The following is a 22,106-nucleotide window of genomic DNA, read 5'->3' as shown; positions in this document are numbered from 1 at the left end:
ATGGGTTATTTCGAAATCTGGCGCGTCTCCGCATTTCGAAATAACGCGCCATTTCGAGCCATCCCGTCACCCTCCAGCAACGAAGTCTGCAGGGATGGCAAAATAGCGCGTCCGTTATTTTGAAAAATAGTTTGAAATAACAGGCAGATTCCTTGGACGCAGGGTAGCTATTTCAGGATACGGGAGGTATCCCGAAATAGCTGTGCAGCATAGATGTACCCTAAATGTAAAACACACTCCCAGTCTTTTGGTGCTCTTCTCTGGGCCTTCTCCAATTTCTCCACATCGTTCTTGAAATGTGGTGCCCAGAACTGGACACAATACTCCAACTGAGGCCTAACCAGCTCAGAGTAGAGCGGAAGAATGACTTCCCGTGTCTTGCTCACAACACTCCTGTTAATGCCTCCCAGAATCATGTTGGCTTTTTTGCAACAGCATCACACTCCTATTGAGCCTGTGGTCCACTCTGACCCCTAGATCCCTTTCTGTAGGGCTCCTTCCTGGACAGGGATGTATTGCCCAGTAAACAACAACCGGGCGCAGCAATGCCGGAGGAAACGCACCGGGTGTGACACGGACCGGGCCGTGTCTGGGCACAGCTGAGGGCGTCCGCTCAGGGCGAATTGCTCAAATCCGGGGCTCCTTACAGTCCCCCTGACTGGCGACCTCTCCAAACAGGCCACAAACCAGTCCCACAGAGCGCTTCAGCTGCCTGCCTGAAGCCTCCCGAGCAAAACCCCTCCGACACCCCAGCAATATCCGTGCCCCAGATGGCCCCGGGCCTATACACGGGTGGGGGGTCCTAGCACCCAATCCCACCTACCCCGAACAAGTTCTGTCCGGTTCCAAGAAACCAGCCACAGATCCCTGGTCAATTTACCCTCTGGACCTTGCCCACAAATCACGCTGGGCCAATCCTTTAGAATCTATATCTAAAGGTTTATTATTACAAGAAAGAAAAGCATGAGAGTAAGGTTATTAAAGTACAGTACATTACATGCACCGAATCTCCCAGTTCTCGATACAGGCTCTAGCAGAGATGTTGCAGCTGCTGGTTAAAAGTTCTTATTGCACATCCTACGATCAGGATGGGTTCACAGGTCTTCCGGGCTCTTCAATCTCTGCAGTTCTGCCTCTGGGATGAAGTGCTGAGCTGAGAACCAAATGGCATCGACCACATGGCCCCTTTATACTCCTTCCTGGCCTCTTCTAGTATGTAGCAGGTCGCCTGGTCCTCAGCCTCTCTGTGTTCCCTGCTGGCTGCTCTCAGGACAGCCCCCATTCTTTGGGTGTGTCTTTGGCCCATTGAGAACCATTGTTCCACAGGTAATTAGCATGTCCACAGGCTCCACAGGCTCAGCCCTGCCCAATGCTTAACCACATGCAGGGAAATCTTCAGTTTCCACACAGATTACAGATCTACACACACAGACATTATATACTCACATAAACAGTGTACACAGGATCAGAAAACAACAAGCTCCCATTCAATACCCCACATGGCTCCCTTTCATACAGATTTCTGGGGCCAACACCCCCACCTAGGGGTGCAGCAGCGATCTGGCTGCTTCCCCCCAATTCGGTAATGTGACAGGGTGCAAATCACTTTTCACATAATAACCGATCCACCGCTGACCAGCTGCAGACTCATCTGGTCTCATTTTTACCCTCCACTCAGATGCATAAAGTGCAGCCCAGATTCTCAAGGGTAGGTGGGCACCTAAGGCCCATTATTCAGGAGATTGGAGCCTAAATACCTTTGGCACGAGAGATCAGGCTATTAGACTCGGGCAGCGATGGGAAAAATCCCCTGCTCCCACCATACGGCTTCCGTCAGAGCTTTGTTTTTGGCAAGCAATATAAACACCGTCCTTGCCCTCGGCCCCGTCCGATCCACAGTGACAGCAAACAGCCTTTTGTGGGCGCAAAGGTGTGATTTTAAGGTTCAGTCCTCAGCATGGAATGCCTCCAGCTAATTGGCCTCAGAGGCACTCAGAAGTGTCCTTTGGAGACCGCCAAACCAGCCTTGAGCATCTGATACTGTTTCCAGGCAAAGAACAGCTGGCTAAGAAAGCCTCAGGCTTCAGTGGGACGAAGTGAGGTCATGCAAAGCTTCATCAGCTTGACTAGGACTCTAGAACCAATCAAGTGAAAGCTGGGGAAGAGATTTTCTGTCAGCTAGGGTCTTTGCTTTGCTTGGCACCCATTTCATTCTACTGCCCAACAAACAGGTGGGAGAAAAGCTCTTTTGGTGAAAGGTTCCTAGACTGCCTGCATCTTAGTTCATTTTTTATATATTGTGTGTGGCCTCCGGTATAATGAGGCCTTGACGTAGTTTGACATGTACAAAGACTTCAGCTGATGGCAGGAACAGGAGAGTTAATGCTGGGGACACACCCAAAATCAGGGCCCTGTAATCCTGCCTACCAACTGCCCCCAGCTTGTCTCTCCCTGGCTGACCTCCACTAGGGCTCCTCAAACTTGAACAACCCCCACCACCCCACTCCCAGGTGTGCTTCCTCTCTGATGCTCCCCATCTTGAGTGTGGCTCTTTTCGTGAACCTCTGCTAGATACCCCTGGCAATGTTCCCTCTAATGTTTTTCCAGCTGGGTGCAGAATAAATTTTATTCTGTGCACTGAGGCCTACACAGATGTGCACCACCAATAGAAACACATGGTGTGCGTTGTGGGAACTCTGCTAGTCACCTGGGTGGCACCTGAATCTCTCCTGGGCAGCCGCCCAAGCGCTCCGCTTACAAGAAACATTGCCCCACACTCCGCTCTGGCAATGCGCCTCAGTGCACCAGGCTGATAGACCGGTCCTCTCAGGCTTCAACTGTGTCCAGTGCAGTGCGCTTTGTGAACTGCCCCCCGGAGGGCCTGGCCCATGACTTCCAGCCCCCTGCGTGACAGTCCCTGGCCCTGGAAGGATACTGAAACAAGGTCAGTGATTGGCTCACCTTCTCCTTCCCAATCAGCAGCAATTCTCCTCGGGCTGCTCCGTTACACCGATCCCTCCTCAGACATTTGGGGCTAACTGTCAGCGTGGCCTCCTTTATGAAAGCGCATCCAATGACATGGCTTTGCTCTTCCGAACCATGAATGTTCGGCAGCGTGCTGCGTTTTTAACAAGTAAATAGCTGGAGGTTTTTACATTTAAAAAAAAAATCAGATTGCTCATCCCGGTTTTCCTGACTCAGCAGAGGACTGGGGAACAGATGCCCATGACTTGAAAGTGAGGTGAGTAGGGAGGAGGTTTTCTGTCAGCGAGACGCTTTGCTTTACGTAGCACCCATTTCACTCTAATGCCCAACAAAGAGTTGGGAGAAAAGCTCTTTTGGTAAAAGGCTCCTAAGACTGCCCGGCTCAGCTCATTTTCTATGAAGCATGTGGCCGCCGCTAGAATGAGGCCTTGACAAAGTTGGCCATTAGGGTAGTGCGCCTTTAACCTAATCAATCAGAATTCTTCCTGCACTCCCAAACGTTGCCTGCGGTGTGAAGAGGCGATTATCCCTGTCAGTCATGCTGTTTGCGGGAATGGCCCCTTTCTTGTGTTCCTCTAACTCTTTCACCAGGACAGGTTCGTGGCCTACTGCTCAGATCCGTCCTAGGGCGCCGGGGACGGACTGGCAGCAGAAGGGTTCCAAGCTGGCAAAAAAGCAGGGCAGACCCAGCTTGATTGTTCTCTTATTCCCAAGGCAAAACAGGCAGCTCCATTCCCAAGGCCGCGGCTGCTTGTCGGACTTGCTTAGCACGTGCTGACAGCTCCCGAAAGGGGAATCCCCACCGCTTTCTGCTTCCTTCTGCTGCGTGTCATGGGGGTTTCTCCCAGGGGTTAGTGCAGCCGCAGAAGCGGAGGAGCTGTTTTCTGGGCCTTGGGGACAGGGTGGCACTTGCCAAAGCTGGGAGTTGCGGGGAGCCACGTGGCTGCCTGTCCCCACAGGCCAGGACACCAAGACACGGCGGGTGTCCCGTGTCAGGTCACGCCGTATTGGCTGCATTTCCTCGCTCAGCCCGAGCGCTGGGACGGGTCCCCTTTGGGCGAGCAGTGGGGCTGCAGTGCTGGAGTCACTGACCTGGCCGGGGCTAGTCATGGGTCTGTTAGAAACGAGGACATGGCTAGAGCCAGGGAATTAAGGCTTCAGTTCCTGACCTCCATCGCCAGTGGCCCCTCTAGGGTCCCACCTCCCAGAACAGCCTCCCAGCTGATGGCCTGGCACCAGTAAAGAGTCCAGAGAACTAGAGCAACTGGAGAGGTGGCTGGCAGAGGAGTTGGGTGCTTCAGGGAAGGGGAAATTCGAAGCACACGTGCCTCAAGACGCTGCTATTCGAACAAGCCAGGGCTGGGTCTAGACTGGCAAGTTTTTCTGCAAGAGTAGCTGCTTTCGGGAAAAAACTTGCCAGCTGTCTACACTGGCCGCTTGAATTTCCGCAAGAACACTGACGAGCTCTGTAAGGAATCAGTGCTTCTTGCGGAAATACGATGCTGCTCCCGTTCGGGCAAAAGTCCTTTTGCGCAAAAGGGCCAGTGTAGACAGCTCAGATTTGTTTTGCGCAAAAAAACCCTGATTGCGAAAATGGCGATCGGGGCTTTTTTGCACAAAAACACGTCTAGATTGGCCACGGATGCTTTTGCGCAAAAGTGCTTTTGTGGAAAAGCGTCTGTGCCAATCTAGACGCTCTTTTCCGAAAATGCTTTTAACAGAAAACTTTTCCGTTAAAAGCATTTGTGGAAAATCATGCCAGTCTAGATGCAGCCCAACCGTCTGACGGTAGAACTGGCTGCCAGAGATACCTCACTTCTAATCCTGCAACTGATGTGCGTTTCCTCTGTGGCACTGCTCCTGTGCCTCAGTTTCCCTATTGGTCAAATGGGGACGCTTCCCAGGTTGGCTGTGCCACATTGTTACAGTCTGTAAAATGCCTCGCGAAGGAACGCTGACTGCCCTCCTCCGTTCACACGCGCACTGCCTCAGCTCACAACTGGAAATGTCACACAGCTGCTTCCACAACAGGTGACCGGAGAAGAGGGTCTGTTCAGTTGCAGAGTGTTGCACATTACAGCTTGCAACAGAAACATTAATATGCTCCACCCTGATGGCTTTTGCTTTGCTCGGGGGGTCTCAGACCCTTGTGAAACATGTCCTGGTTTTACCTGCTTAGTCATAGGCTTATGTGGTGCTTTGCACTAGTGCAAAGGGCTAGCATGAGGCCAAATTCCACTGAGATGTTGGTGCATGGCTCGGCTCCGACCATGCCCTATAGCCCTGGTCCACACTTCAAAATAACCCGTTAGGTCAAATTTATAAGCGGAGCATCCACACGATCGGGCCTGTTATTTCAAAATCACAGGCTGCTTATTTCGAAATCTGGGCTCCTGCTTTCCATCAGGAATAACGCTAATTCCGCAATCGTTATTTCGAAATAACGACCCCCCCAGAGTCATTTGAACTAATGACGCCCTCTAAGCGGAGGTAGTGCGCCCACATTCACGGCGCCTGCCTCGGCCTTCCCGTAGTGAGGAGACGCTAGTTCAAATTTGTTACAAAATGCGACTTCGCGCCCAATGTAATTGCAACAGCGTCCTAGCGCGGACATGGCCTAAGAGTCCCACCTTGTCTAGTGCAGCCGGCTGCTGCCTTTGCACCATTTCACCACCACTTGTGAGGCAGTCACTTTTGCATGGGGAAGTCTCGGCCCAAGTGGAATCCAGGTGGCTGTCGGGTCACGAGAGGGCAGTATCCTACAGCCAGCAAAGGGGGGCTGTTTACCAGGCATGCTCAGCTGGCTGTCTCCTGTCACCTGTCACCATCTCCCGCTCTCTCTTTGGGCTCAGGTGAATCGAGCCAGGTGGGGGGATCGCCCCGGGAAGGGCCGGGTGCGGGCGGATTCCATTCTCCAGCGGCCTCCAGGAAGAGAGTTCGTTGACACATTTGCCACACTCCCTCCCAGGGTGAGGAGCTCGCAGGAGCCCAGGGGCAGGGCGAGAGGCGGTGTCTGCGGGCTCCCCTCCCCAGGAGTACTTTGCAGCAGTGTCCAAGACCCTATACTGCCGCTCCTCACCAGACTGCCACGCGGAACAAGATTAGCCACTGCGGAATGGACGATAGAAACAATGGGAAACTGCCCCGGGGGGGGGAGGGGGCGGGGGGGCAGGGGAGGGCGTGCAGCATAACAATAGGAAACTGCCCAGAAAAATCCACCTCTGCTCTGCAGCCTCCATGTTTTGCCTTGCACCACCCCCCCCCCCCCCCGTCGTCTCTTACCTGAGACTAGGATGGTAGGTGGGGCAGGACTGTCTTGGGGCTCTGTGTTTGTGCAGCCCCTAGCACAGAGAGGGGGAACCTAAGGCCCGGGGGCCAGATGCGGCCCCTGAGGCTTGGGGCTCCCCCTAGCACTGGGGATCCTGCCCTGGTGCTCCAGCCCCCTCAGTGCCCCGCCATAGGGCTGGAGAGCACAAAATCGGCCAGCCTGGGCCTGCATAGGCGCTGGTGTGGGAGGGGAACGTGTGGGGGCGTCTCTCTCCTCCTGCGCTGGGGGCTGCCTCAGCAGGGTTTATCCGTTCCAGATACGAGCCGGCCTTGACAACGGGATCTGTCCCGCAACACTGGCCGCTCTGGTGTCTGCCAAGTCCTGCAGGGGGTGCACGACCCAAACTAACTCCAAATAGCGGATTGGGGGGGGGGGCTTGCACACATCAAGGCTGCGAGAGGGGAGAGGCTTTGAGGGATTTGCTCACCTGCACCACTCCAGTGGGGTGACACGGGGGGGGGGGGGAGAAGCGGACCAGAGCATGGGGGAAGGGAAGATGCGGGTTCCCCTGGCTTGAGGGGGGGGCAGTGTCACAAAGGGGGGAGTAACAGGGCTGGGACCCCTCACACCAGCGCCCCCATCTGGCCGAGGGCGGGTTCGTTCACTGCCTCAGTGTGAGCCCCCCGGCCGGTCACGCTCCCGGCATCACAAACCCCGAACAGGGGCCCACCCTGGTGCCCTCCTGGCGTCTCCCTCTCAGGTTGCTGCCCCCCGGGGTCCCCTCCTGGAGGGGCCTGTGACATAGTGGGGGGCTGTCTGCTCTGTAACCCGGTGCCCCCACCTGGCTGCGCTGGGCGGTTCCCACGGACTCACCCACGTGTGTATGGCCACCTAGTCCCAGCCGGAGCAGATAACAAGGCTCTTCCCAGGGGGAAGCAGACTAACCAGCGTAGGGGGGGCTCAGGGGCCTGTAACCCCTGCCCCCAAGGGAATTAGGGCTGTCAGCCCATCCTCTTCTGCCTGCATCAGTCCTATGCTGGGCTGTATCTCAGAGCAGCAACCAACCCTCTTTATTCTCCTGGCTGGCGGAGTCCCATCTTGCTGCAGACGGGGTGCAGGGTCAGGGGGTCCCCGACCCCATCACAGCCTCTCCTCTGCCCTTAGCTCCGGGCAGTTCCTCACCTCTATGCCGCTTTCCCCACGAGGCCAGTTATCCCTGGTCTCTCCCCCTTGGGTCTGGGCTGCAACTTCCCTGACTTCTTACATGGCTCCTTCCCAGCCCCTCTGGCTGACCGGGAAGACTTCTCTATGGCCCTTGCTAGCCACCGGGCGTGGCCCGCCTTGTTACAGCCACATACACTTAGTTTCAGGGGAGGGGGTGGGGATGGAGCTCCGGGGGGTGCAATATTCAGCAGGCAGAAGCCGCGACCTGTGCAAATCCCCGGAGTAACGACGGTGGCCATCATACCGCCGTGTCCTGCCCGTTTCGCCTGAGCGGGTGCGTCTGGTGTAGGGCACCGGTCTTGTGCCCATGTGTTCAGAGGGAAGTTAGATCAGAACGGGTTCAGCAAAGAGACACCGAACAATCACCCAAAAGTCTGTGGAAAATGCCTGACAAACGGGAGACTTAGAATCATGGAAGCCCAGGGCGGGCAGAGACCTCAGGAGCCATCGAGTCCAGCCCCTGCCCAGAGCAGGACCAACCCAACTCAATCAGCTCAGCCAGGGCTTGGTCAAGCCGGGACTGAAACACCTCTAGGGATGGAGATTCCACCCTCTTCCTCAGGAACCCAGCCCAGCGCTTCCCCACCCGCCTAGTGAAAGAGTTTTTCCTCCTCTCCAACCTAGACCTCCCCCACTGCAACTGGAGCCCATTGCTCCTTGCTCTGCCCGCACTGAGAGCAGCCTCTCTCCAGCCTGTTTGGAACCTCCTTTCAGGAAGTTGAAGGCTGCTCTCAAATCCCCCCTCGCTCTTCTCTGCAGACTAAAGAGACCCAAATCCCTCAGCTGCTCCTCGTAGGTCACGTGCTCCATTGTGTTGGACTCTCTCCAATGCACCCACATCCTTTCTGTAATGGGGAGCCCAGAACTGGACGCAACACTCCAGATGTGGCCTCACCCGTGCTGAATAAAGGGGAATCATCACGGCCCTGGATCTGCCGGAAATGTGCTTCCTAATGCCCCCCAACACGCCGTCAGCCTTCTCAGCGCGCGGCGCTTACCCCAAAGCCGCACTCGCTGGCAGCGGAAAGGGCTCCGGGATCGCTCCGCAGTGCGGAGGAGCAAGGCAGAGCGCACACCCTGGCCTGGAAGCTGCAGCCAGACAAATCCAACCGGGACACGAGGCCCCCTGGGCTCCCAGCAAGGCGCGTAGCCACGGGAAGACGCTGACAAAGGGAACGAGGATGATTCTTCCCCGCACGCGTTCAAGTAGCGAGTCGTGATCTGGTCACTCCAATTATTTCGCTCGGTGCAGGGGCGACCGGCTGAGGTTAAGGGGCTGTAACAGACGGGTGGGTCCCTTTGGGCGTTCAACTCTGGGGTGGGGACACTTGTTTGGTCTGGGGGCTGCTGACCCACAGAAAAATCACTTGGGGACCACATGCAAGTGAGCAGCCAAAAAAAAAAAAAAAATCTCAAACCAAACCCTCACTGAGGTGGCCCCCGACTGAGGAGAAAGAGAAAGATTCCCCATGTTCCCCTCTCACACTAGAGCCTGGGGGGTCCAGGCTAGTAGATTGTGTGCGCCCCACCCCTGTGGGGGGGAACAATGGGGGGGATAGAGCACCAGTGTGGGCTCCCCAATGCTGGGGGGGAGTCCTGAGCCTCAGGAGCCAGATCCAGGCATGTCGGGGGCCACATTGGGCACCCGGGCCTTAGGTTTCCTACCCTGGCTCTCTGACTCCAGAGAGGGTCCCCTGAGCTAGGCTGGAGAGCAGTGGTGTTGAATAAAGTCCAAGCGGCCCCCCCCCCCGGCACCCAAGCGAGGGGGACGCCGGGCCAGGCGCCAGGGCGAGACGAACACGGTTTGCGACCTCAGTCTGGTTTTCAATTCAGCTTTTATTTTCCACAGGCTTCGACAGGGTGTTCCACACGCACACAAGCCTTTGGCGTAGGCACCACAGCGCATTGCTACAAGCACAGGGCAGCTCGGGAGCACCCTCGACTCGCCGGCTTGCTCTAGCAACACAAACATCACAGCTATTCGGGGGGAGGGGGCAGCGACAGCAGTTCAAACTCCCCTTGGAGAGGCAGGCCGATAGAGACGCAGGCTCCGGGGGGCGCACGGGAGAGAGGCGCAGCACGCGGTTTCACGGCACGTATCTCCACCTGTCGCTACGCAGCGGAAGAGTTCGGCCTCCCTGCTGAACTGACAAAAGAGCGCAAGGCCCCTCTCCGCACCGATGCTGAGAAATCCAGGGCAGCATCTACTCCGGTCACTTTACACTCGGCAACTTTACAACCAGGGGCTCTTACTGGAAAAGCCTGACTCCACTCCGAGGAACAGTGCCAGGCCGATCTCAGAGCCGCCAAGGGGACGCGGGACAACCCGACTTCACCCCCACGAATGTGCCAATTCCCTGTGCTACGCCTCCCTTCCCATTAACCGTGCGCCATGAAATCCACTCTGGCCTTGGATCCGGAGGGGAGTTTCTCAGGGCAAGCTACACCAATGGAGTTTGCCTGCTGTGCGCTTGCAGTACTTTGAAATCTAGGACGCTGCTCTTGGAAGGGTTACAAAATAAAACAGTCACAGATCTGTGGCACCCCCCACGCCCGCCTTTCAGCTGCATCAAGGTAACAGGAATCTCAGTATGAAAATACAAATTGTCTATCTGCCCCACAGCCATCATGTTATAAAGGTACATTAGTATTTTCATGGTAAATGCTTACAGTAAAAAAAACAACAACAACAAACAACACCTTATTGTGGTTCTGGAAGACCCGGTAACCCAAGAGGAAGTAAAAAAAAAATCAGGGAACAAAAATTACAAAAAATATATATACATAAGCACATCCTTGTGGGCTAACCGTCTCGCTTTACGGTTTCAGAGCTATTCAGAATACACTTGCAGCACCCGGCAGCTACTGAAAGCAAGGTAGACCTGAAGAGACCTGCAAGAGAAAAGGACCCGCGCTGGGCTCCCCGGGCGCGGTTCGGCGCCGTACGACTTGTTCGGAAGCCGCCTGCGTGGCGCCCTGCCCGGACGCACGCCTGGATTGTGACAAGCGACAGCCCGGGAGGAGAAAGCGACTCTTGCCTCGGCCAGTCGTCACGGAGGAGCGGCCCCGGGGCGTCTCTGGTATGGAAGATAAACACGGCAACCGCGGCCGGACCGGGGGCTGTCTCTGCGCACGGCAACACGCCGCTGTGCCGGGCTGGGAGCCAGGGAGCTTTGAACACACCCGCTCCAGTGGAAACGAAGCAGAGGTGAGCGTGGGCCTACCTAGGATGGCTGGGCCTGCTTTCCGTGGAAGGAAACCGCTCTCCCCTCAAGAAACCTTAATGAGGGAGTGTCAGGGCCTCCGTAGCTCAGCCAAACTAGCAGGCAGGAAGCCTCTGACTTCGGCTTCCAATAACAATGGAGGCTCAACACGGTCTCCTCACGCCAGCCGGCGCCGCCCCCAGCACAGCTAAGCCTGGCTCCTAAGCCTCATCCCGGACGCAAACCCAGAGAGGAAAGCCAGCGGGAGAGGAGGCCGGCCAGCGTGTACCTCAAGCAGCACAGAGCTGACGTACATCGGGAACCAAGAGAAATCGAGTCGGGGCGGGGCCGGGGTTCGCTCCCGAAGGCCGGGGCAGGAAGCCACTGGACGCGGCACCCCGAGGAAGCGCGCAGCGCCGCAGAAAGGTGCCGTTTAAGTGCAGCATGCTGGGACCCCCCACCTCCCCCGGTCGATAGCTCCATCGCTGTGCTTTTCTCCCGTTAAAAAAAACCAACCAGCCACCAATAACGAGCGGGGGAGAAATCGGGCGTGTGGGTCAGGAGGCCCGCGCACGTCGGGCCCAAAAGCCAAAAACCGAACCCCGCTCCGCAAAGGAAAGCCAACAGCAAGGGAGAAAAGCACCGTCCGCATCCCGCCCGGCCCGGCCCTTGCCCGCGCTCTGCGATGGAGGCAGGACGAGGGGCAGGCTTGTTCCTCCGCCCGGCTCCTCACGGGCAGTCCGAGCGGAGGGAGACACGGGAAGGGGGGAGCAGTTCGTGGGGGGGTGGGGGAGGGACCAAGGGGGAGGAAGCCCCGGCGGCTCACTCCCCTTCCTCCTTGATGCGTTGCTGCTTGTTGCGCCGAGCGTCCATGTCAAAATTGAAATCGTTCCACTCGTCCCGGGGCGGGAAGGAGATGGTCTGGCGGAGCGTGAAGCGGACCGCGTCGATGACCCGCTCGCCCCGGGTCTCGCTGGAGCCCACGCTGACGGTGGAGGTGCCGCTCGGGGTGCGCAGGAGGTGGGGGGGCGAGGAGAAGTCGTGCAGCTGCCGGTGGTCCAGGATGCCTTTCCAGATGGCATGGCGGAACTGCTCCGGGATCTTGAGACTCACCAGATCCTGGAAAGCCAAGAGGACGGCTCATTTAGCAACGGCTCGTCGGAACCGGCCACCCCCACGGTGCCCCTGCACCCCACATCCAGAGAAACGGCCGCCGGGCTGCCGGCCACCCCAGGGGGTACGCCCCAGCACACCAGGGGTTCCCACGCTGCCAGGCGCAGAGCGGGCGGGTCGCCCTTTCTGAACGGATGTTGGCGGAGCGAGAGGCCACGCACAGGACACTACGGACTAGCCCGACTGAGCAGAAACACACGCTTGTGACACGCCTCCCAGGAGCAAAGGGGGAGGGAATGATTTTAGAAGGGGGGCCGCCACTCAGGCAGAAGGGGCGGGGCCAGGACACTTCCCATGCTCCTCTGCTCGCAGACCTCGATTGGCTCGGTTGTGAGGGCCCCCGCCCCTCAACTTCTAGAGAACCGCCAGCGGTTCTGAACAACAGGGGGTTCCCTCTAGGTGCCGTGCGCCCCCGGCAGGGGGAGGAGACTCTGCACGCTCCCTGCCTCGATTGGCCTGGGCGGCCGTGGGCCAGATCCACCAGCTTGGGGGGCTGGATCGGCCCTGCAGACAAACCCACATGTACCCCATCACCCTCCGTCCAGCCCACACTCCCGAAATGCTCCGATTGGGACTCTGTCCGAGCTCGATTCGGGCTCCGCTTGGCCTCTGGGCTAAAAGCAGTTCGGGGCAGCCCTAGGTCCAAACCTCCACCAAGCTGGGGAGCGATACGGCCAGTTACACAGCCCAGCGTCAGTGGCCTTCTCTGCCCACGCGGATGTTGCTCTTCCTAGCCCACAGCAGCGGTGACGACTAACTCGGACGGGTGTGCCTGGCCCCACAGCGGCTGAACGAGGCCACGGGGGGCGTGGGAAGCCAGCGATCCCTTTGGACCTGCTCTTCTAGCTGCAGCAGCGGAGAGGACAGTACAGCCCAGCCTGCAAAAGCAACAGTCCCCCGCCGCCTGGCTGTGCCCCGGGGAGCGACAGAGAAGTGGGCCGCCTAGAGCCGCAGCGTTAGACAAGAAGCCGCAGTGCTGGAGGAGCAAAAGGATCAGGTGGCGCCGGGCCCAAGGTTAGCAGGGAGTGACCGGGCACGATCATCAGGGGAAGGCTGAGAACAGAGGCAGGGAGAGGAAAAATACAGATGCAGGGGCAGCCACTGCGCCTTGGGGTGGAGATCACCAGTTTGCAGAAGCCAAGAGCTGGAGAATGAACGGGCATGGGGCCGAAAGAGTGGAACCGTCTGCACCAGGCGAGACGATCTGCCTACCGCACGGGGGTTGGGTTCGGTCTCTCCTAAGCAGCCTCGTGGGGTTCACAAGAGAGCGGCTTCAAACCAGACGCCCTTCGAAACATCCCCCTCTCGGGACGAGCTACGGAGTCGGGATTTCTGGCCCTCCCCCGCCCGGCCCCGAGCAACGGGGGCAAGCGAGCGAAGACACAAAAGGGCGGCTTGTTACTTACATCCATGGAGTAATGCTCAATCTGATAGATGGTGGTCAGCCCCTGGGTGGTGAAATAATCCAGGCAGGATGAGCAGCCCAACCTCGCTAAGAAGCTGCAGGGGAGGGGAGGAGGGAAGGAGAAAGAAAAAGGATCACCCAGGCTGCGCTAGCCCAACCAGAGCACCACCCAAGACTCAGCCACCGCGCAGCAGCGAGACCCCCGGGAGGCCGAGCCAGCCCCCCTCCGGCATGGCTGAGCTCAGCAGCGGCCCAGGGCCTAGCAGGCAGGCGTCTGCCTCCCAGGGTGTCGCCGCGGCAGGCGGGGACCTGAGCAGAAAGGTAAAAAGCAGCACAAGCGTTGGAGAGCAAACCCCCGGCAAGGGGCAGCCCCTCTGGAGCAGAGCGGGGGAACGTTGGAGGGGAAGCTGCCCTGCAGACGGGCCCTGTGCAGCCCACGGGCTTTGCTGAGCAGATCCGGTGCTACGACGCATCACGCAGACGCGCCTCTGCGCAGCACGTCCCCCCTTCGCTGGCAACGTCGGGCGAAGGGAAGCATTAGCCTGCTCGGCTGGACTCACGGGAGAAAGCAGGGCTCTGCCAGGAGCCCCGTGGTTCTATCCCCTGCAACAGTCCCTCATTGTGTCCATGCACATGTGGAATAAATTTTGTTACACGCACTGAGGCAGGTGTGGATGTGCACCGCCAGGAGAAACATGCTGTGGGCTCTGTGCTAATCAGCGGGGCAGCCTTTGAGTCTCTCCTGCATGGCCACCAAAGTGCTCAGCGTACAGGGAACGCTGGCCCCTGAAAACGCCCGTTGGGTACTGATCCTGCAAGCTATCACACACCCTCAGCTACCAGCGACTGCAATGGGGGATGGACATGCCACAGCCCGCTGTTGGCCTTCTGGGGGCGGAGTGTTGCTGCCCCTGCATGCTCTGGGGCCTGGGCGCCCACCCCTCCTCCCCATGGTGAAGGGGAGCGGGGAGATGGCTTGGATTTGGGGGCGTGGCCTCAGAGGAAGGGGCGGAGCTGGGGGCCACGTTCTATCGAATCGGCTCCTCTCACGCTCGGGCCCGGTTGCCCCGGCGACCGCCTGGTCCACACCCTGGGAGTCTGCCCGCGCTCACCTGACGATGCTGCAGTCGGTGGGGTACGGCGGCGGCGGGGTGCAGTGAGACGTCGACGGCATCGAGAGGGAGGGAGGCAGCCCCTGAGTGGGGCTCAGACCGTTCATGTCTCCGCCCATCGCCATGTGGGCGCCCATCATGGGCACTAGAGGAAACATGCCCAGGGAGAGAGGGTTACATAGGCATGCTCCAGGGCTGCTCCCCGACGCACAAATGCACCTACGGCAGAGGGGGTCTTAAGGCCACCAGAAAACACCCCAGCATGCTGTCCCCTGGGTTATCTTGGGCCGGGGAAGCTCTCCCGTCTTCTCTCCTAACGGCAGCTGGTGATCCAGGCTGAATGGAAACCTAAGCAAACCGCCCGCTTCTCGGTTTGCTTTGCAGCCGACTGTCGACAGGACAAAGCCAGCCGGGCACCCCAGTACAAACAGCAAACAGCCTGGTTCTCAGAGCCCCCGAGCACCCCAAGGAGTCCCAGCGAACCTTGAACCTCTGAAATCCCAGCCCCATGTTGCATCTGGCTTGGCAGACCTCTAGGGCACCACTCTGGTTTGAAGTGGATTTTGCCCCGCAGGCTGCAATAAGAACATACAAGTGAGGCCAGACTGGGTCAGCGCAAAAGTCTATTTAGCCCAGTGTCCTGTCTTCCGACAGCGGCCAAGGCCAGGTGCCCCAGAGGGAGTGAACAGAACAGGGAATCATCCAGTGACCCCTCTCCTGTCATCCATCCCCAGCCTCTGACAAACAGAGGCTAGGAACACCATTCCTACACATCCTGGTTAATAGCCATTGATGGACCTAACCTCCATGAATGTATCTAGTTCTTTTTTGAACCCTGTTCAAGTCCTGCCCTTTACACAATCCTCCAGCAAGGAGTTCCACAGGTTGACTGTGTGATGCATGAAGAAAAACTTCCTTTGGTTTGTTTTAAACTTGCTACCTATTCATTTAATTTGGTGACCCCTAGTTCTTAGGTTATGGGAATAAGTAAATAACTTTTCCTTATTCACTTCCTTCACCCCGGTCATGGTTTTATAGACCTCTATCATATCCCCTCTTAGTCTCCTCTTTTCTAAGATGAAAAGTCCCAGTCTTTTCAATCTCTCTTCATAAGGCAGCCGTTCCAAACCCCTCATCATTTTTGTTGTCCTTTTCTGAACCTTTTCCAATGCCAATAGATCTTTTGTGAGATGAGGCAACCACATCTGCATGCAGAATTGGAGAAGTGGATGGATTTATATAGAGGCAAGGAGCTAGTCTCTGTGGGCATGTCTACACTACAAAGTTAATTCGAACTAACAGACGTTAGTTCGAATTAACTTTGATAGGCGCTACACATGCAAACCGCTAGTTTGAACTTAATTCGAACTAGCGGAGCGCTTAATTCGAACTAGGTAAACCTCATTCCACGAGGACTAACGCCTAGTTCGAATTAAGCAGTTCAAATTAAGGGCTGTGTAACCACTTAATTCGAACTAGTGGGAGGCTAGCCCTCCCCAGCTTGCCCTTGTGGCCACTCTGGGCACCACCAGGGAAACTCGTCTGCCCCCCTCCCGGCCCCGGAGCCCTTAAAGGGGCACAGGCTGGCTACGGTGCCCGTGCCAGGTGCAAGCCTGCCAGCACCCAGCCAGCAGACCCAGCACCTGGCACGGCTCGAGCCAGCCACCCGATGCCCCCCAGCCCTCCCCCTCTTCCCGGGACCAGGCTGGCGGCTCCCGGGAGCCTGCCCGGGTCCGCAAGAGGCAGGCGCCCCCCTGGTCTAGTGCGGAGATCGTGGACCTCATCCACGACCTCCGCACTAGGCACAGGAAAGTGGCCGTCTAGGGCAGGAGAGCTGCCAGTCTGGCCACCCAGGAGCAGGTTTGCATGAAAATCAGGGTGGTCCAGTGAGACTCTCAACCCTGAGCCCTGAGCTTAGAATGGCCGTACTGGGTCAGACCAAAGGTCCATCTAGCCCAGTAGCCTGTCCGCCGACAGCGGCCAACCCTAGGGACCCTGGAGGGGATGGACCAAAACAATGACCAAGCCATTTGTCTCGTGCCATCCATCTCCAGCCTTCCACAAACAGAGGCCAGGGACACCATTTCTAAACCTTGGCTAATAGCACTCCATGGACCCAACCTCCATGACTTGATCTCACTTCTCTTTAAACTCTGTTCTAGTTCTAGCCTTTACAGCCTCCTGCGGCAAGGAGTTCCACAGGTTGATTATTTGCTTTGTGAAGAAGAACTTTCTGTTATTATTTTGAAGCCTGCTACCCATTCCTTTCCTTTGGTGTCCTCTAGTCCTTCTTTATGGGAACTAATGAAGAACTTTTCTTGATGCACCCTCTCCACCCCACTCATGCTTTTATAGACCTCTATCCTATCCCCCCTCAGTCTCCTCTTTTCTAAACTGAAAAGTCCCAGTCTCTTTAGCCTCTCTTCATATGGGACCTGTTCCAAACCCCTGATCATTTTAGTTGCCCTCCCCTCTCCCACTTCCTTTTCCCAGTCTCCCCGAGTTTTGTTCAATAAAGAGAGTTTCTATTTTTGAACACACGTGTCCTTCATTTTGTACATCAGGAAGGGGGGCTAGGGAGGGGTAAATGGAAGGAGGTGAGGGAGGAATGGGGTACGCGCCCCCGATGGGGAGGACTGGGCTGGCTCTGCGGGCTCCTCGGGGTGGAAGCTCTCCTGCAGCCCCCCAATTGACCCCCCCCCCGCCCCCGGATGGCAGCCTGTGGCAAGTGCAGCCGGGCTGATGGCCGAGTGCTGTGATGTGCCCAGTGTGGGCACTCAGGGCACTCCAAACCAGGACTGCTTTGCAAGCGGGGCACCCCTGAGAACTGTCTGTCTGGGGTGGGGGTCGGGTCCCTTTAAGCACAGCCCTCGGCTAGCCTGAGACAGCAGCTCCATGCTCTAAGTCCTAATCTGATGCCCTGCCGGCACTGCTTCTGGCCAGCCTTAACCCCGGTTCAGGGTCCACTCAATGTGGACATGCTAGTTCCAATTAGCAAAACGCTAATTCTAACTAGTTTTTAGGTCTAGATGCGCTAATTCGAATTAGCTTAGTTCGAATTAACTAATTCGAGTTAAGTTAGTTCAAATTAGTACTGTAGTGTAGACATATCCTGTCTTATTCTCTATCCCTTTTTTAATGATTCCCAACACGGTTTGTTTTTCTGACTGCGCTGCACACGGAGTGGATGTTTCCAGAGACTATCCACAGTGACACCGAGATCTCCCTCTCGAGAGGTGCACGCTGCACTCGCTTCTTTGAGACTGGGAATCGTTTTCATGGACCTAAAGGGAAAAGTCAGCTTCTGTCCCGGCGAGACGCAGCCGGTAGCGACAAAGCCGGGAGAGGAACCCAGACCTTCTGACGTCCAGCCCTGTGCAGCAGTACTGCCTCCAGGGCACCTGGCTTCACTCCACGGCACAGCGCTGGGCTACGGCAGTTGTTTTCAAACTACGGATCGTGGCCCAGTGATGGGATGTCGGGCGCTGGGGCTCCTGGCTGCAGGGGGATCAGGTGAGCAGTGGGACAGAGGGAGGCTGAGTCCTGGCACCACAGACTCCGCTGCACCCCAGAAGTGGTCGCAGCAGGCCCGGCTCCTAGGTGGGGGGAGGGGGAGAGCGCACAGGGCTCTGTGCACTGCCCCTGCCCCCAGCACTAGCTCCACACTCCCAGGGGCTGGGAACCTGCTGCGGCTGCTTCTGGGGCAGCCAGGTCTGTGGTGCCAGGAGAGGCAGGAAGCTGCTTTAGCGCCCCCGCTGCATCGCTCCCCGGGAGCCGCTCGAGGGAAGCCCTCCTGCCCCAGCCCTGCCCCCCCCCCGGGTCACAAGAAAAAGTTTGAAAGCGGCCGGCCTAAGTAGCTACATCAGCAGCCGCAGAGCCCGAAACTGGCTCTAAGTAGAGCAGCGCCTACACAGGCCAGCTGCCATGCACACCCCACCCCTTGAGTGCGCCTCAGGGCATGCCCGCGGCACGATGCTTCCCAGCGCGTGTGGACGGACACGTGTTAGCTGCGCTCCAGCTAGCGTGACAAAAATAGCCTGGTCGCAGCCAGCCAAGTATGCACCCTGGAGCAAGAGGAGACTCCGCTGCCAGGGCCATGTGGCTGTTTGTACCACGCTGTGTCTGTCCACCCACCCTGGGAACCGTGCCTCCCCAATGACAGCATCGGTGGAGCCCCTGACCTGACCGAGAGTGAGGAGGGATCGCCCCTCTGAATGGGAAGGGGGGTCCATGAGGGCTTTAAACAATGCTCCTTCCCCCCCCATCTTTGTACGGAATAAATTTTGTTGACCACACCAAGTCATGTGCAAATGTGCACCACCAGTAGAAACACACGCTGCCAGCTGTGGGTGCCCTGCTAGTCAACTGGGCGGCATCTGAATCTTTCCAGGGTGGCCACCTAAGCGCTCAGCTTAGAGGGAATGCCGGCTTGAAACCTGAACCGCTCTGCTGGGATTAGGGAGCTACCGGAGACAGGTGCGGGGACGTGGGGAGGGATTGCCTGGCCATTCCATCTGACGCACTTTCTCCCCCTCAACTCCCCATCTCCCTTTCCTAACTCCCCAATCAAATACCCCGCGAGGTCGATGGGGAGCAAGCCCCGAACGGCGCGAGACCGAGCCAGCCTCTTACTGTTGGTCCCCATGCCGTCGGGGATGGCGGTGGGGGTCAGAGCGTTGCGCTGCTGGGGGTTGATCAGCTGGCTGACGGAAGGCAGCTTGTTCATGCTGTTCATCTTGCTGAGCGGGGGCGAGTTGGAGCCATAGGATGACTGCGACTGCATGGAAGTCCTGCAAAATGACGGAGAGGTGCAGGGTGTTGAAACTCATGCAGCAGTTTGTGCCAAGTCTTGTGCGTTTTGGGGGGCGGGGAGGTGTTACAGGCTCTCTCTGTACATAAATCACAGCTATCGGAATGGGGTCCTTTGGAGAGCCTGTCGAAAAGGCCTATTTGTGATGGGACGTGTCCAGAACAAGTAAAGAACAAAACAAGACAATGTTGAGGGGAGTTGGAAGAACCAATGGAAAATGTTGGGGGGGGGGGGGGAGACGACTTGTTTTGGAAGCACATTCACTTTTTGGGATTTAAATAAACCCAGAGAATTTCTGCCAACAGTGATCAGGGTTTGGTTTTGTTTGTGGGTTTTTTTTAAAGTCAAAAAATAATTTCTACTGAGCCAATTTTTTTTTTTTTTCAAAAATCCAGTTTCATTTTTTTTTTTAAAAAGCAACGAGGTTCTACCAGCTGGCATTAATCATTCCTGACAGCTGGCTGCAGACACCAGATAGATTTCAAGTGAGGGAACAATTAGGATATGGGCCTTTTTAAAAATGCTTTGCTGAGGGTTCTGGTAATCAGACTGACCATCTATTTCCAGGTGCAGATTACAACCAAAAATTCCCGTTCAAGACGGGAGGTGCTTCAGAGCTCTATAGAGCCTGAGATTTTAAAAGCTGTCTAACACCATTTGGATATGCAGCAGCTCTTAATTTTACTGGGACTCAGATGTCCAAACCCCACAGGCTGTTCTGAAAAAAAAAAAATTCAAATTACAGGTTGAACCTCTTTAGTCCGGCATTATCTAGTCTGGCAAACTCCATAGTCCGGCATGATTTGAGTTTGCTGGATGTCCATTTTTCATGGGTGTGGCCAAGTTTCCCGCGGTCACAAAGTTTGTTTACAGCCTCCAGTTCAGGATCTCCGTGTTCTGTGCTGTTATTTAGCTCTGATTTACCCCAAATCTCCTCTAACACCCCAGGTGGAAGTGCTGGTTACGCTAGACAACATTGACCTCCTGTGGTCCGGCAAATTCTCTTGTTTGGAACCAGTCAGGTCCCAAGGGTGCCGGATTAGAGAGGTTCAACCTGTACAACCTTCCAAACCAGACTAAAATCAGCAATCTGCTCACGCACCAAACCCAGAGAGTAACCAACCAATCTGCCCCATTGCGTCCTGTATTAACACAGGCTTGTGGTATAGGCTTGCCCAGAGGGAGTTGCTTGTGAGAGCTCTCCCCTCCCAACCCTGGACTGCTTGCATGCCAGGATTTCATCTCCGCTCACGAGGGTGCGAGAATACAGTGCTCCCAGAAGGCAGCCCTGTCGCCGGATTGAGTTACCAGCCGGGCATGCCAATGGGAGTTGGGTATTATTTGGAATATGCCGAAAATGATCACGAAGGCCAGACTAGTAGCACAACTGGCGGCACGTCACGAGAGACCAGCCTCTCCCCATGCCTGCTGGGCAAAGATCTAGCACGCGCCAGGCATTTGCAAGACTGCGCAGAGGTCTCAGTGACTGGGCAGGTTTCCCAAACAGAAGGGTTTCTCACACAGCTTCTTGCCCAGGGGAGCAGCTTGCCTGTAGGGCATGGGAATTTTCTCCCCGTTATTTCCCATACGGAAGCCACTTCTCTCTTCTCTGCCTGACGACTCTGGATTCCTGGGCACTGACTTTTGTACGATGGGACAGGGGCCACGAATGCCTGCGAGATCTTGGGGACCATCCGGAATAACGGACTTCACCATCCGTTTCCTGCCCACGTGGATTTTTTTTTTTTTTTACTTTAACTTAGAGTGCCCTAATTTCTGCATGACGTCCTAAAGCATTTAGCATCCAAGCCTGGCCGCCAGGGTGGGTGCAGAAGAAATCTGATAACTGGCTGCAGTATCTGAAACCACTGTCATAGGCATTAAAACAGGGCATAAAGGGACCCCCTTGCATGGAGGGGGGGGGCCCAAATGTAGGCTAAGAAAAACTAAACAGACCTAAGGAAGAGACAGTGCAAGATGCGAGTTCACTTTAGCGAGGGTGCAGCTCTCAAGGGGAAATGAAGCCAAACCTTGAAATACAGAGCCAATTTTTTAGCGCAGGGGGAAAGCGTTTGGGGGCTTAGCTAAGATCCGGGCTTGGGGGCTTACGCTAGCCAGACACTGGATCACAGGAGCACACCAGGGCTAAACAGATGCCTGGTGCAGCTGTTTGCTCGCTTGCGATGTTTAGACCGCCACAGGCATGCAAATCACCATGTAGCAGCTCCCGGCCAGCCTAGCTTCTGCCAGGCCAAGGGAGTGTCACCAGAAGAGAATTTCGTAAAGCTGGGGAGAGGGGAATTATTTAAAAAACAAAAAATTTGAGGACGATGATTTCTGGGAGTGCCTGGATCCAAGTCTACACTGGCTTCAGGGAGCGCGGAACCGGGCCATGCTGAACGCTTTGGAAAATACTACCCACATGCATCTCGACCCTGAGCTAACCCTTCCTTCGCTTCCTCCAGATTTACAGCCACCTGAGCCCTGAAGCAAGTGGCATCACAGGTATAAACCAGGGCTGAAATGACAATCTGGCACCCTGTGCGCTTATCCCATAAGCCCTGCAGCTCAGTGACGTAAGAAGAGACACAGAAAACAAGAGAGACAGAAAAAGAAGGAAAAAAACCAAGATGCAAAAGTTTATTGAACATTAACATCACACCTCCATAGAGCAAACCGCCTCAGTAGTTCTTGGTATAAAACACACAATGGACTACCTGGCGTTTGGAGATTCGTCTAGAACCATTTGCTTTGTTTCCCCAAATTCCTCCCCCCCCGCCCCACACCCCCGTGGATTTAAAATCCTTGTGCATGAAAATGATGTTTAATGAGTCCCACGGAAGATAAGTAGGAACATTAAAATCCCTTTGCTGCCACTGCCAACGAAAAGCATTTTAAATAGCCAGGCATAAGGACGTCAATTAAC

At 56.2% G+C, this 22,106-nt stretch overlaps 1 protein-coding gene across 12 annotated transcripts in view; it reads right to left on the bottom strand.

The window, feature by feature from the left end:
• Positions 1-9,293: 9,293 nt before the first annotated feature.
• TP63 (tumor protein p63) overlaps positions 9,294-22,106 on the bottom strand; it is a 185,304-nt gene continuing 172,491 nt past the window's right edge. For 7 of the 12 annotated variants that reach the window (XM_075938250.1, XM_075938252.1, XM_075938254.1 and 4 more), the window contains 4 exons: positions 19,003-19,160; positions 14,371-14,530; positions 13,260-13,353; positions 9,294-11,799 (listed from right to left, as the gene is read on the bottom strand). In XM_075938250.1, the coding sequence (XP_075794365.1) occupies positions 11,503-11,799; positions 13,260-13,353; positions 14,371-14,530; positions 19,003-19,160 (709 nt within the window). In that variant the 3' untranslated portion in view covers positions 9,294-11,502. The remainder of the gene's footprint in view (positions 11,800-13,259; positions 13,354-14,370; positions 14,531-19,002; positions 19,161-22,106) is intronic. The other 5 variants (XM_075938253.1, XM_075938256.1, XM_075938257.1 and 2 more) reach the window with 2 other exon arrangements.

The sequence above is a fragment of the Pelodiscus sinensis genome, chromosome 10 (genome assembly GCF_049634645.1).
Source record: "Pelodiscus sinensis isolate JC-2024 chromosome 10, ASM4963464v1, whole genome shotgun sequence".
Classification (NCBI taxonomy): Eukaryota; Metazoa; Chordata; order Testudines; family Trionychidae; genus Pelodiscus; species Pelodiscus sinensis.
The sequence above is the reverse complement of the archived record's forward strand: the minus strand, read 5'-3'. Positions and strand labels throughout refer to the sequence as shown.